The following is a 14,182-nucleotide window of genomic DNA, read 5'->3' on the forward strand; positions in this document are numbered from 1 at the left end:
GCGAGTGGCCTGCCCCTTGAGTTAATTTCCCCTCTTTAGAATTCTGACAATAAAATTTCAATGATCGCTCCCCCTCCCCTGAGAGCCACACTGTTTATAAAGGCACAAAAAGCTGAGTTCCCCTTCTTGATCCCACTTGAATGCTCTGACTCTTGAGTCCAGGAACAAATGCTGTTTTCACTGAGTCACATTTGCATATGTCAACAAAAGAGATTGGTTGGGTGGAAACAGGATCTGTTTCCAAGGCGCTTCACAAGAGATCCAATGAGCTGACTCGTGATTGGCCAGCAAGAGACTGGCCTGCAGCAAAGTCACACCCTCGCCCCGCCCACACACCGGCCACGCCCACACATGCCACGCCCACACAACCGCTCCCACACACACCTCCATCTTCCTTCTGCTCCAAGCTCCTCTGGAGGCTTCACTTCCTAGAGAAGAGCTCAGGATCTGCTGCTCTCCTGCAGGGGAGTCCCCTCAGGGGTGCATTTTCACATCCTGCCTCACTTGGGGACTGTCCCTGGTGCTCTCCCCACGCCCAGTGCTACCATAAACATGCTGGCACATTTTTGCTGTTTCCCATACTACTTCTCAGACTTCATTAGCCTGCCTGTTCGGATTCCTTCAAGTTTTCATTATCTCTATTGAAAATGGTGACACTCTTTAAATGGGAAGTCTTAAAGGCAGCCCACATTCGGGCACAGCCGCAGACTCAGCCCATTGTCCCCCTGAATGCCCCGAACACAGTGTTTTCATTTCAGAAACCCACTTCTTAGTCTTCCCTGTGACTCGGTGCAAATTCAAATGTATTTCTGGGCTGTGACTCAGCCCGGAAAGGATAATGAAGGCTTTGCGTCTGTTACCCAGAGCCCCTCCAAAGCTGCAGCGACCTCCAGGACCGGCCCACGGAATAGACGCTGTTATTGAAAGTAAGATTATTTCAAAGTTGTTGACAGGGGTTGTGGTCTGAATTTGTCCTCTTTCATCACAGAGGGCCAGAGATGAGCAGGAAAGATGGTTTATTGCAATTTTCTCCTCATTTGGTATATTTATTGTCAGCAGCCAAGGGGGCAGTTAAGCATAAACAGCCTGAGTCTTTCTTCAGTTCCTGGATTGCTTGACAAATATGATTACTTTCGGGCAAAAACAGTGTTTACCCAGCACCGTAATGAGCATATTATAGCTCTGCGCGTTCACGGGGGTTGTCATAAAGGCACCAGCCCTCTCCTCTTTAGATCCCCTTCTTCCAGCATTCTTTATGTTTTGTCTTCGTTCCTAATATACTGGTAATGGGTACCTGATCCCAAAACTTGAGCCTGCCGTGTCCGTGGGTGCTCTCCCACCCCACCACCAGTCACCAGTGATCAGGAGACAAACATGGCAGACTGCCATCAGCCGCGAACTAGGAAGTGATTTAGGAACCGTTTTGGAAAGGGTAAAGCATCACCCCTCACCTGTCTGCCTAAAAGTCACAAATTGCATATTGCTAAGCAGGGCACTGCTGGGGCTGAACGTTTTTACACCAAGCCAAGACTTGACGTATTAACGGGTGGCTTAGCCTGAGGCACAAAGTCCAGATTTGTAGACATTTAAAAATGATTACGAGCATGCGGTAAAGAGGGGAGAGAAGCAATCCAAAATGGTCACGTATTTAGTCTCCAGCAACACATTACCTCTTGTTGTCACCAGGCTCAGTAGCCGAGGTGACTGGGAAGGGAAATGAATATAACTATAACTTCACTCCTGACCTGCCTTCAATGCCAAGGCCAAGCAGCAATTACTTCTAAGAATGTTCCCAGGGGTGGCCAGGACAGACTTAACGAGAACCATAAAAATGTCCACATTCTTCAGCTGCATAATCCCACACCTGGGAAGTTTTCCTTAGGAAGTCCTTCAGAGAAGGAAAAAAATGACGCACACAGAGATGTTTATAGAGGTGCTAGTTCTCAGAATGTGGCCCCAAAGCCATTGTAGGTGTGCCAGTGGACAGGGAAGTTCGTCTCTGACAGATGATGGATGTATCAGCTGAGCGGCACTAATCTGGGAATGCAGGTAGCCAGAGAAAGTATTCGCAACAGTCCGTGAAAAACAAGAAACTCCAAACTATGCATCATTGTTTGAAAATAATATGATAGGCCTGAGAGTTCACAGAAAAGGGAGAACAGTTTTTGTATTAAGGTCAAGGGAATGTGGATGCTACCTTCGTGGAATTCCCCTCCCCCAGGAATACATGGCTTTAATTCACTGTAAGGCTCCAGGGAGCTTTCCTGAGTATGATGGTCATTAGTGCTGTTCACCAGATACTTTGGGTCTTCCTGCTTCCTGGCACATGGTCGGATTGTACCTCCTGGCTCACTCGTGATTGGATAGAGCATGTGACTGATTCTGACCAATGAGATCTGAGTGGAAGTGCTCCAGTGTGGAGCACTCCGGCCCTGGGGCAGGATACCCCAGGGCACCTGTTCCCACTCCACTGAGGCAAGACCAAGGTGGCCATCAGCGTGGGTCCCTGGGTGCCCTCTGCTGACTGCCAGTGGGCGTGTGGGCAAAGGCAAGAGATAAGCAATCAAATTGAGACTGGGAAATCACACCAAGTTTCTAAGCTAGAGAGACTCTCCACAGTGACTTGAAACCTCTCAAGCCTCAGTGACTGCCCCTCTTTGTGTTCAGCCCACTACTTACTGTGCAGGACACCAAAATAGCCACCCCCACCCCTGCCCCTGTGGCACCCTCTTTAGGTGCTGGAGGGACCAGCAGCTAAGCACCTCCCACTCGGCCCCACCAGCAGCAGCGCCAGGGGACCGTCCTTCACCATTGACCCCATGGGACAAGCATGAGGCATTGGCGTTGCTCAGAATGGCTCAGAGCCCCAACCCCACAGTCAGATGTCTGTACTTGAACCTTGGTTCATCCACATCCCAGCTCTGTGACCCTGGCCAGAGCACATAGTACAGCCTCAGTGAGCTCAGCTGTAAAATGGGATTGATTGTACATATGATATACAGTGGTTTTGAGGATTAAGTGAGTGATGCATGCAAAGCGCTCCCCATGGTGCCCGGCACACAGAAAGAGCCTGAAAATATGTGTTACTGCTACTGCCGCTGTCCTTACTGCTGTTCACTCCCAAATACCGGCCATTTATCAGGCAGTGGGTGATAATAGAATGTCAGGGCTGGAGGCAGCTTTCCACCGTGGGATGTGCTGACGGGAGGCCCCAGTCTTTGGGGCCACATAGGGATGAAACATGGGGTGAAATGTGAACGCACTGCCCCCAAGGACACACAGTCGTGTGGCTTCTGTTCTAGCTTAGAAATTTCATCACAACAGGTGAGCTCAAGGGGCCTCAGAACTCTTCCATCCCCAGCTTATATGACTCACATTGGATTAAACAGCCTTCTTTACTGCAGGACTTCTTAGAACGTTTACGAATGTAAATGTTATTGGATATCTCCAGAAGGGGACCCAGGAGTATCCTGTAGGCTGAATAGCCAAGGAATGTTCTCTGGGGTGTCCTCCTCTCGGGGAGAACACAGAGGGGACCTCATGGCCATCTACTTCCTTTGGTCATTAGTAGACACAGCTCACCTGAGCCAAGCTGGTCCCCCACGCCAGGAGGACAATTCAGCAGGTGCAACAGGCCAGTGCCCTGCATGGAATATTCCCCCCAAATTCCCATCTTCCACGTCAGAGTCGGGGGTGGGGGAGAGGCAGCTGCGTTGATCTAATTGTCAAATGCAGAGGTTCTTGCTGCCTCATGTGAGAAAGATCCCTGGTGATGGTTTGTCTTTGGAGAGAATTTCTCGTAAGCCTTTGGCTTGAATTATCTGTGACTCAGCCCCAGTAGCATTTCTACTGCTTGTACTTGAGCACCACCAAAGAGACCGGTTGACTCTCCCTGGTACCTCTGTCACTACTCAACAAAGTTCACCATGTTCGGCCAGCCTCATGGGCATGAGACCTATGTAGTCATACAGGACCCACGCTCCAAGAACCCCACGCATCTGGTTTGATGCTCTGCTGTTGCTGTCTTGAAATTCTCAACAGTTATCTGATAAGGGGCCCACGTTTTCATTTTGCACCAAGATCCACAAAGTCTGTAGTTTCTCCTGACTCGTGGCCCTAAGGGGCCACGTTGGGAGGTGCTGTTTGGTTACCCAGGAGCAGAATCTATGCCCTGCCCCCATCCCTGGCACCATGTCACTGTAGAGAAGGAATAAATAGGAAATTTGGAGTGAACGGGGCCCCCTGGATGTATGCAATTCACAGCCCTGGGTGGAAGCCACACCAGGTTTGCTTTAGCTATGAAGATCCCCTTGGCCGAAAACCAGCCGCATTTATGGATCACTTACTCGGGAAAATGGGATGTTGTGTGTGTCATATCACAGGTGTCCTGAAAAAGTGGGTTGCATGATATCAGCAGAGAAGGTGTGGTAGGATGGACAACAGGAGCTCCCCGGCCGGCGCAGCTATGCTCACACCCCCAGGATGTCCTGCTCTGCTCTCTGTAGATGGAGGGGGCACAACCCCGCTGACCCGGGTGGCCATCCGCACTTGCAAGCGGCGTGTCTGTGCCCAGCTGACTTGACTGTGGGCATCCCAAGCGCCATGTTATTTCTGCCCAAGGAAACTCACCATGACGGCTGTTTCTTCTCTGCTCAGAGCCATTCACAGGCAGGCTAATTTTAGTTCTCCTCACCCACCTGCGTGCTTCGACCCAATTAAATATTCTTTACACCAGGCGCCTACAACTGGAAAAGAGGCCCATTTATTTATATTTCTAGCCAAAAACAAAAAACAAAAACAGTGGTGCCGGTCCCACCCCCCAGCTCTCCCATACCCAGCCCAAGGTAGAGTTCTTTATAGACTTTGCATCTTTCCCCTGGGTGGGTGTGGCTTCCATGTGCTGACCCCACAGCCAACTCCTATTCAGAGCTGAGGGTGGGGGAGCACTCAGGCTGGGGTCAGTTGAGCAGTTTGGAATGAGCCGCATCGTGGTTCAGGGGAAGCACTCTGCTTGGTTCAGATGCTCTCTCTTACTCAGAAATGTCTGATAAGGAGGGATATGCTGCTGACCACCGCAGAGCTGGCTTTGGTGCATGATCTAGTTTACATTGAAGCTGGACTCCGCATTAGCAGAGCCCGAGCCGTGTCAGCCAGAGTGATGGAGGGTCCTCTCTTCCACGAGAAGGAAAATGTAACGAGATTGAACATACAGGGCTTCTCTGTATGAGAGCTGACCCTTGGTCTGCCTTTCTTATGCTAAACCCAAGGTCGGCTAAGCCAAAAAGGAACATTATGAAACTGCCCATAAACCCACTTATCCTGTGTACTGTCCCTCCATAGTGACAGGTAATTTGCCAGACCTCTCAGGATTAGAGACCTGCTGGAGGAGAAAGCTTGAAGCGCGTCCTGAGCTCACCTGCTCCTCCCGAGGTTCTGGCAGGTTCTAAGACCGTTCCTGTGCCTTAATAAAATACCAGTACCACTAGGTCCCCTTCATCAGGCACCTGCTGCATGCATGATAAACTAGCAAGAGTTTTGCAGATTCACCGGGGAATCCCATTTTACAAATCGGAAAACTCCCTCTTAAAGAGATGGGTCGCTCGCCTGTGGACACCCAGCTAGGAGGTGGTGGAGCTAGAGTTCTGGTCCAGATCTGTCTGACTTTAAAGCCATGACCTCCTACAAACACAGTCGAAGAGGAGAGAGAAGCATCCAGTAGAAGCTAAGCCCCCATCGCTACCACCATGCAGGTGCCAGGCTCCCGAAAGAACAACTCCCTGTTGGGTCAGAAGGGCCCTGGTGTGAATTTCTGGACCCGAGGAACTCCCTTTTGCCCGTGTTCTGATGGCCCCATCGCCCCATGCTCAGAATCCAAAGGTACTGGTGTTCTCCACCTGCCCCCACCCCTGCACGCAGAGCCACCCGTAACCTAACTTAATCATAATTAAATTTTTTAACACATAATCACAAGATTCATGGATTAATTATAATTTATTTGCAAATCATTGAAAACATTACTCAAAAATATTTTTCCCTGAAGATTGTTTTGGGTTGCCCAGGGCAGGATAATTAAAGAGACTGAGGAAGAAGTGAAAAACACACAACCACCAACCTAATGAAAGATAATTAAGTAAACTGGTAACTTCGCTGAGCTAACCCTGCAGCCCTGGTGTGCCGGAAAGCCCTGTCTGTTTCTGGGCACTGAGTCAGATCCTTGGGCACCATGTTAATGAATGACTCTGCCTGTTTTCCCATGTGTCTGTTTTCTGGAATAGCCTCCATTTGATGGCGAAGATGAAGACGAGCTGTTTCAATCGATAATGGAGCATAACGTTTCTTACCCAAAATCCTTGTCCAAGGAGGCCGTTTCCATCTGCAAAGGAGTAAGTAGATCTGGATTCCTTTTATAATCACAGACCAAGGGGGTTGACAGGGGAAATCCCTTCCCCACACTCTTGAGAGGTGGTGGAGACACTGTAAACCCATGCCACTCATTTCTGCCATCAAGGGCTCCAGCTTGGTGGCTCCCAGGGAATAGTGGGAAATATGGCTCAAACCCACAAAACTGTGAGATGACCTCAGCAGAAACCAAGAATCAGATACTCGACCGACTGAGCCACCCAGGCATCCCTTGGGGAAAAAAAAAAAAAAAAAAAAAAAAAGGGTGCCTGGGTGACTCAGTCTGTTAAGCATCTGACTCTTGATTTGGGGCCAGGTCATGATTTTGAGGTTCGAGAGTTTGAGCCCCGCATTGGGCTCTGCACAGACAGCATGGAGCCTGCTTGGGATTCTCTCTCCCCACCTCTCTCTCTGCCCCTCCCCTGCTCATACTCATCATGCTCATGATTTCTCTGCACTCTTTTATGTGTGGCTCTGGCTCCTGTCCTGCTGCGTGTGTTCCACTGTGTGGCCGCACCACAGTTTACTCATCCATGCTGCTGCTGCTGGGCTCTTGGCTTGTTTCCACTTTGGTTTGGGGCGCCGTGACCACTAGAACTGCCACGAAACTTCGAGGTTGTGTGTTTTGGGGAACATATGTTTCGGTTGAGGAGACACCTAAGAATGGAGATTACTGGGTCGTGACTTGGTCCGTCTTTAATAGTCAAGGTTTAGGCCACAAAAATTATTGTCAGACCTAGTGAGATGGAGGGTAGCACACTCCTAACATTTTCCGGTGGGTTTGGTGGGTCGGGATGCATTTATCACCCATCTTCTAAGGGCCAGGTACTGCTTACATATATAAACCAGGAGAGCTGGGCCCTGCCCTCCAAGCTGACAGTCCGTGTTCACCTCTACGTCCTGCACTAGGCACGTGGGGATTAACTAGTCACCTGCTGGTGCCGGCATTTATTTCGTCAACCCCCCGAGTCTCCGATTAATACGTTTTGGTCCAGGCAATAAATAGGCACTGAGGCTTGTTACTAGCATCACATGAGATGCACAATTTTTAGTGATTACATACCTTTTCACATATGTATCTTTTTTAAAAAATACTTATTTATTTTTGAGAGGGAGACAGAGTATGAATGGGGGAGGGGCAGAGAGAAAGGGAGACACAGTCTGAAGCAGGCTGCAGGCTCGGAGCTGTCAGCACAGAGCTTGACGCAGGGCTTGAACTCACAAACCATGAGATCGTGACCTGAGCTAAAGTCAGACGCTCAACCGACTGAGCCCCCCAGGTGCCCCTCACATATGTATCCTTATAGACATTTAGGATGGCGGTTCTAACACGACAGTGTATAAAGACACCTACCTAAATTCTTCTGTCTGGCTGTGGGGCCAGATTGCTTGCCTGCTTCCTTTGTCATAGAAATCGCTGTAGAAAGATCCGTGCTGTCAACACTGTATCTGTGAGTTGGGGGTCACTCTGTGCAAGTGCTGACTTCCTGGGGTGCTCTCCAGGCGTCCACATGGTCAGGGCTGGGGGCAGAGCTAGCGAAGGGAAGGCACTATGGTCCAACATTCTCTTTTTCTCCTACTTTATGTGTGCGGCAGTGGGGGGGGGGGGGCGGTGGAGGGGTGGATCTTTTTTTTTTTTTTGTCTTTAGCTTTATTGAGGTAGAATTGACAAATAAAATTATTGCACTATATTTAAAATGTGCCACCTGATGGTTCAGTACGCACATCCAGTGTGAAGAGATGCCCTGTGATCAGGGAGACCTCTCCTTCCCCTCACGTAACTAACTACCTTTTGTTTCTGCGTGAGGACAATACTTGAGCACTTGAGCACTTCTGTGCTCTCAGCACATCTCTGTCATACAATACGGTGTCGTCACCTGTGGCCACCACAGTGTACATTGCATCTTCTTTTCTGCTGCTTTCCAGCTGATGACCAAACACCCCGGCAAGCGGCTGGGCTGCGGGCCCGAGGGGGAGAGGGACGTGCGGGAGCATGCCTTCTTCCGGAGGATCGACTGGGAGAAACTCGAGAACAGGGAGATCCAACCACCCTTCAAGCCCAAAGTGGTGAGTGGGGGGNGAGCCCGACGATGGGGGGGGGGGGGCGGGGAACGTGGCCTGCTCCTGAACCCCATTTTCCCAAGTCCCAGAGGGGTTACCCCCACCGTCCCACCGTTTCTCTGGAGAGAGGAGGCCAGTGACCCCTGGCCTCTTCAGGGTGCAGTGGGGGAAATGGCCGGGTACCAGCCTTGCCTTCGAGCTGTGGTCCGAGGCCCCCGGATTCCCGCCGACTTTCAGAGTCAGCACAGACCCGGCAGGGGCGGGAGACTATGCCCACCAGTAGGGCGGCTGCAGTGTGCCCCCCCAGAGCTGAGAGAGAACGGGGCACGTGTGCTTCGGGGATCGGGCTTCATGGACTCAGAGGCCCAGCAGGGCTGTAACTCTTGCTCCAAGTCCTCATCAGGTCTTCTCGCGTGTGTCCGGCTCTCCTCGCGTGTGTCCGGCTCTCCTGGGTGTGCCTTGTCCTTGGAGCACAAGCGGCTCTTAGCTCCTCTGCAGGCCCCCGCTGCAGGGCACGTGTCCACCTCCCTTCTGGCTCTGCCACCTTCACGAGACCCTTCCCATAGGACTCTCGTGCTTTCCGTTTACTTAACATGTGCACCTGGCCCTGTTCTTGACAAAGCCGCTCATGTCACCCTCACAGCCAGCCTGTAGAGGGGGTTCTGTTGTCTCCAGTTTACAGTTGAGAAAACAAAGGTACAGAGAGGCTGAGAAAGTTGCCCGAAGACACACAGCTGGTAGGTGGTGTTCTGGCTCTGGGGTCGCTATCCTTGCCCCACCGCACCATCTCTCCACCTCAGTGCCTGCCGTCTGCCAGTCTCCTGATTGTTGGTTGTAACCAGCGTCGGCCGTTCCTAACGTTTCTATCCCTAGAGATGAACCAAGAGTCTTTAAGACACGGGCCTCCTCACTCACACCACCTGTCACTTTCCAGTGCTTCCCGGGGAGTCTGCTTCCCACCCCACCCCCACGTCCCATCTCTGGGGGCCAATGGATCGTGCCTTCCAGCTCTGCCACTATCTCTGCCGGTGCTGGGTCATCACCTCGGTGTCCCCACTCCCGAGACGGCAGAGAACAGCTGTGTCCCGCAGCCCATATCTGTCTCCTCCAGCAGGTGCCCACGAGCAGGCACAAAGGACCCTCCTGGGGTGGCTAAGTCACTGACGGGTTGGCAGAAGCTTTATTCTTAGAGCAGCAACTTCCTCATCAAATGTGCTTGTGTGTCCTCTACTCCAAGAATAAAACTGCTGGTGGTAAGCCCACTTCTCCTCTCCCGAGGTATTCTTAGAACAAACTGAAGAAACACTAAAATTAATCAGGTCACTTGACTCCGGCCTGAGTCATCATTTCAAACAGGACCCTTCTGTGTCGGCCACCCTACCTTCCCTTAGCCAGTCCTGGGCACAGGTCTGAAGGGTGCCTTCCCTTCAGTCTACAAAACCTGATTTTAAGGGGGCAGGTGGGAGCGGGGACAGTCATAAATAATGCTGCAGAGGGACTCAGAACGTTCTGTTAGGGATTTTCTTTTTTCCCTTTTGTATTCCTCTAGCCTTCTCAAATAGAAGAGGTACACAGCAGCCTCTTACCCACAGCCCAGTTCCCTTACAGGACCAGCGTGGACCCGCACCACGCCGACCCTGCTTTAAGTCTTAAGCAAAATACCATTACCTGTCACTTTGCAGAAAGAGACGAGGTGCAGCAAAGTCAGCCGTAAAACACATCCCCTTGTATTTATTCCCACCTCATCCTCAGAAGACATTGTGTATTTGCGTGGCCGCCCCTTTTTTGTGGACACTGCAGCCCTAAACTCAGATGTAAGGGAAGAAGAGGGGACGTGGGTCCAGGAGCCAGGAGTGCGCAGCTGTTCCCTGGGGGCCGTGGAAGTCACCGCAGGCGGAGTTCGGCCGTGGCAGGGAGTTGAGCCAGGAGCAGTGTGTGTGTGTTTATTTATTCCCGGAGTGCGGCTGTTTGGTTTGTTTTTTTTTTAACAGAGAGCTAGCTAAAGTCAAAAGAAAGAAGCAGTTTCCTCTGGCTGTGAAGAAGCAGCCCCCGAACTCACATACAGAAGCCGAATCATGGACCGAGGCCCTAGAGCGAAGGTTTAAGGCCCTGCTGGGCGGGAGCTCTGGTCAGAGGGAGAGGAGAGACGCCCTCTGCTCCCAGTGAGTTTTCCCAGGCAAAAGCCCACATTCTGCTGGAGGCCTGTATGCAGAAAAGGAAGGAGCCGGCAAGCATACACGGGGGCAGCGGACGGGACAGCAGGGGACACGAAGCCATGTTGGGAGTTAGGAACAAGCACCTGCAGGAGTGAGCAGGGGACTCTGTCCCAGGGCAGAAGAGACTCAAAGGCAGAGAGGCCAACGAGAAAGTTCTGGTTCCCGGGAGAGCTCAGTTTCCCCCAGTCCATACACCACGCCACCGGTCTACACAGCAGCAGAGTTTGGCCCCTAATCTCGGGGGAAGGGGGCATCTCTGCAGCCTCCGGGACGTCATTCTGGTCTCGAGGCGCCATGCTGGAGTGGAGAGGCCACGTGCCAGGAACAGTACGGGTAGCGGTAGAGGACATTTACAGCAGCAGGAAGCCGGCTGTGTCCCAACGTCACCAGGGCCGCCTCGTGTCAGCCTGGCCGCCGAGGAGAGCTAACAGCGTATCAAAGCTGTCGTCTGATGTGTCCCCACTTTCTCAGCGAAAGGTGTCGTTCCCTGATCCAGAGCTGATTAAACAGTCAAAAGAGCTTACAGGTAAAATATAGAGCTGAGTATTATTTTCTGACACAGTTTTGTCATTTCAAAGAGAAATGCAGCAACACGGGCCTCACTGGCACAGCCAAGAAGACAGGCAGCCCTGGTGCCGCCAGAGGCTCTGACTGCACGTGTGCAGTGAGCCCCTCTTGGGAGCGTCCCCCTCCCCCCACCACGTGAGCAGGGTCGATGGCCCTGGCAGCGAAACCAGTCTGTCTTGGTGAAGTTGGCTCGAAGCTTTTTCAGCAAGTGCCACTGAATCTGTTTCACCGAGATTTATCAGATGAAGGACGGTCCCCTCCCGACTCCTGGCTCCCATGGTTATTGTGAATGTCAGCAGTAAAGCCCCAGCACCCCGGTCGTCTGCAGGGTGCTTCTAGAGATAAGTTTGTGCTTGCAAACTCTGGAGTCTCAGCTTTGCTTTAGTTTTTAATTTTCCTTTGAATCTGCAATGAAAGATTACTCCAAAGTCACCAGGTTTTGTTTTATTTTTGAGAGAGAGAGAGGAGAGGGAAGCCCCAGAGCTTATGCAGAGTAACCAGGTTCCCGTGATGCCCTGTCTTCTTTTAATTTTCCTACTAACATGGCAATGGGATGCCTTAGTCGGTTAAGACTCTGGCTCTCAGCTTCCGCTCAGGTCATGATCTCGTAGTTTCAAGCCCCGCATCGGGCCCTGTACTGATGGCGTGGAGCCTGCGTGGGATTCTCTCCTTTTCTGTCTGCCCCTCTCCTGCTCACGCTGTCTCTGTCTCTCTCAAAAATAAATAAGTAAACTTAAAAAAGAACATCTCCTACCTACCAAAGCAACACCACTGAAGGTAGACCGAGTGCCACGGAAAATGCGAAATTGCACCACCTGAGACACGTCGTGATGCGTGAGTCCATCAGGAGGCCCCACACAGAACTTCGTGTCTCACCGCAACGCTAAGGTCAGGATCTGCAGTGCCGCCGTGGCCCGGGTCCTGTTTAAAGTCACTCACAAAAGGAAAGCGGAGAGAGTGACCGGTGCTGGGCGTGTGGGACTGTGGCCATCTCCCCTGAGTCTGGAGGTTCAGGGTGCCCAGCCCAGGCACAGATATGACAGCAGGGAGGGACGAGCCTGCAGGAAGCACGAACCTGCCCCAAGGCGGCCCCCCTGGGGGACCCCAGTCCTGGCGGCCCAGAAGGCCACCACGTGCAGTCGTGAAGGTGATGATGATTTCCTGGAAGATGGAGCCGTCGCTCAAGTACTGGTTTCTTTTGTAAAACAAAAACAGCTGTGTTATGTTCTCCCAGAGAGGAGGCAGCCACATAACTCTCTCTCTCTCTGATGGAAAAAAAGGTGCAAAGCAAGCTGGGTTCCATTTTCTCTCAAAGAAAACACAACAGAAGAGCCTCTGATGCACAGACGTAAGGACCAGCTCGGCTGAGGTTCGGGACAACAAGCCTGAGTCATCAAAGAGGCTTGTTAGGGATGTTCAGTGGACCCCGGGTAGGAAGGTACCTTTTGTTAAAGTTTAAAGAAGATTTTACTCCTGAAAAGGTTAATGTTCAGTTGCTGAGAGCGAAATGCCAGGGGCCAGGCATCCTCCCCCTGGCGTCAGATAAACGAGGAGGGGCCCCCCGTGAACGAGGGGCCCCCCGTGAACAAGTGGCACAGCCAAGCCCACTTGACCCGCTGAGGGAAGGAGAGTTCCTTGCTTCTGTCTTTCCAGAAAACTCAAAGACTGAGTGTGCCCTTAGAGACACACGAGAGCCCAAGATTCCAATACGATGTTGCTTGGAATTGTGCAGGCTTTTACCTGATGCATTATTGACGTGAATAAAATGCCCAAGAACCGCCTTCACACGCCTGTTCTTCCTGCCTGTGATAACCATTCACAGAAACGTCAGAAGTGGAATGTCGATTGATTTTTTATGTTTGAATTCTATCCATTGGCACCGAGGAGCAGGATAGCTAGTTCACAGGCGAGCCAGAAGCATTCACGACACTTAAACGGTTATTTGAGAGAGAGAAAGATTAATCTATAAGGTTAACACTGAGCAATACATTCCATTGTTGACAGATGAGCAGAGCACTTTGGAAATAGACCTGTCTGTCACAGGGAGCCTTTCTGGGGAAATAACTGTCCTTATTTTATCAAAAAGAGAGAGGGGGGAAAATAACTTTCATCAGGACTTTGTCATCCTTGCAGCAAGAGCTAAAGATAACGAGAACAGTGAGTACAAGTGTCAGTGCCAACGTGGTGTGATTGCACGGTCAGGTTCATTGTCCCGGTCACCCAAGAATCCTTTGCAGGCATCTGTCAGGGACGCTGCTGGTTTGGTTCCAGACTACGGCGATGCAGCATGTGGGCCATAAAGCAAGTCACTGAATTCTGGGGCCTCTCAGTGCATATAAAAGTCATGTTTACACGACCCTGTGGTCTCCTACGTGTGCAACAGCATTAAATCTTTTTAAAAAAAGAATGCACGTACCCGAATTTAAAAATACTATATTGTTAAAAAATGCTAACCATCACCTGAGCTTTCATCGAGTTGTAATCACTGATCACAGATCGCCCTAACAAATACAACAATGATGGGAAAGTTTGAAATATTGCGAGAATTGCCAAAACATGGCTCAGAGACCGGAAGCGAGCAAATGTAGTTGGGAAAATGGCGCCGATAGATTTGCTTGTTGCCTGCCCGCCACAGACCTTCCATTTGTAAAACACGCAGCACCTGTGGAGTGAGTACAGCAAAATGAAGTGTTTCATGGTGTCCTCAGCCTGTCTAGAAAGTTGGATGTTGGTTTAATTATTGAAGACAGCGCAGTGTACCTTTTTATTTATTTATTTCTTCACAGTGTGCCTTTTTAAATTTTGAAAATTTTTATTTTGAAATAACCTCCAATTTCAGTGTTGCAGAAGAGTTGCAAAAAAAAAAAAAAAAAAGCATAAAGAATTGCTATATTCATTTTGCCCAGATTCCCTACGTGTTAACATTTACCACCTCCGCT

The 14,182-nt window shown here is 50.8% G+C and overlaps 1 protein-coding gene across 1 annotated transcript in view; it reads left to right on the forward strand.

Moving 5' to 3' along the window:
- The window catches only part of PRKCA (protein kinase C alpha), a 401,970-nt gene that overhangs the window by 374,534 nt on the left and 13,254 nt on the right, over positions 1–14,182 (forward strand). The window contains exons 15-16 of the mRNA XM_039235921.1: positions 6,276–6,383; positions 8,326–8,466. Coding sequence (XP_039091852.1) covers positions 6,276–6,383; positions 8,326–8,466 — 249 coding nt within the window. The remainder of the gene's footprint in view (positions 1–6,275; positions 6,384–8,325; positions 8,467–14,182) is intronic.

Source organism: Hyaena hyaena, unplaced genomic scaffold (assembly GCF_003009895.1).
Source record: "Hyaena hyaena isolate Hyena2069 unplaced genomic scaffold, ASM300989v1 scaffold_104, whole genome shotgun sequence".
Lineage (NCBI taxonomy): Eukaryota > Metazoa > Chordata > Mammalia > Carnivora > Hyaenidae > Hyaena > Hyaena hyaena.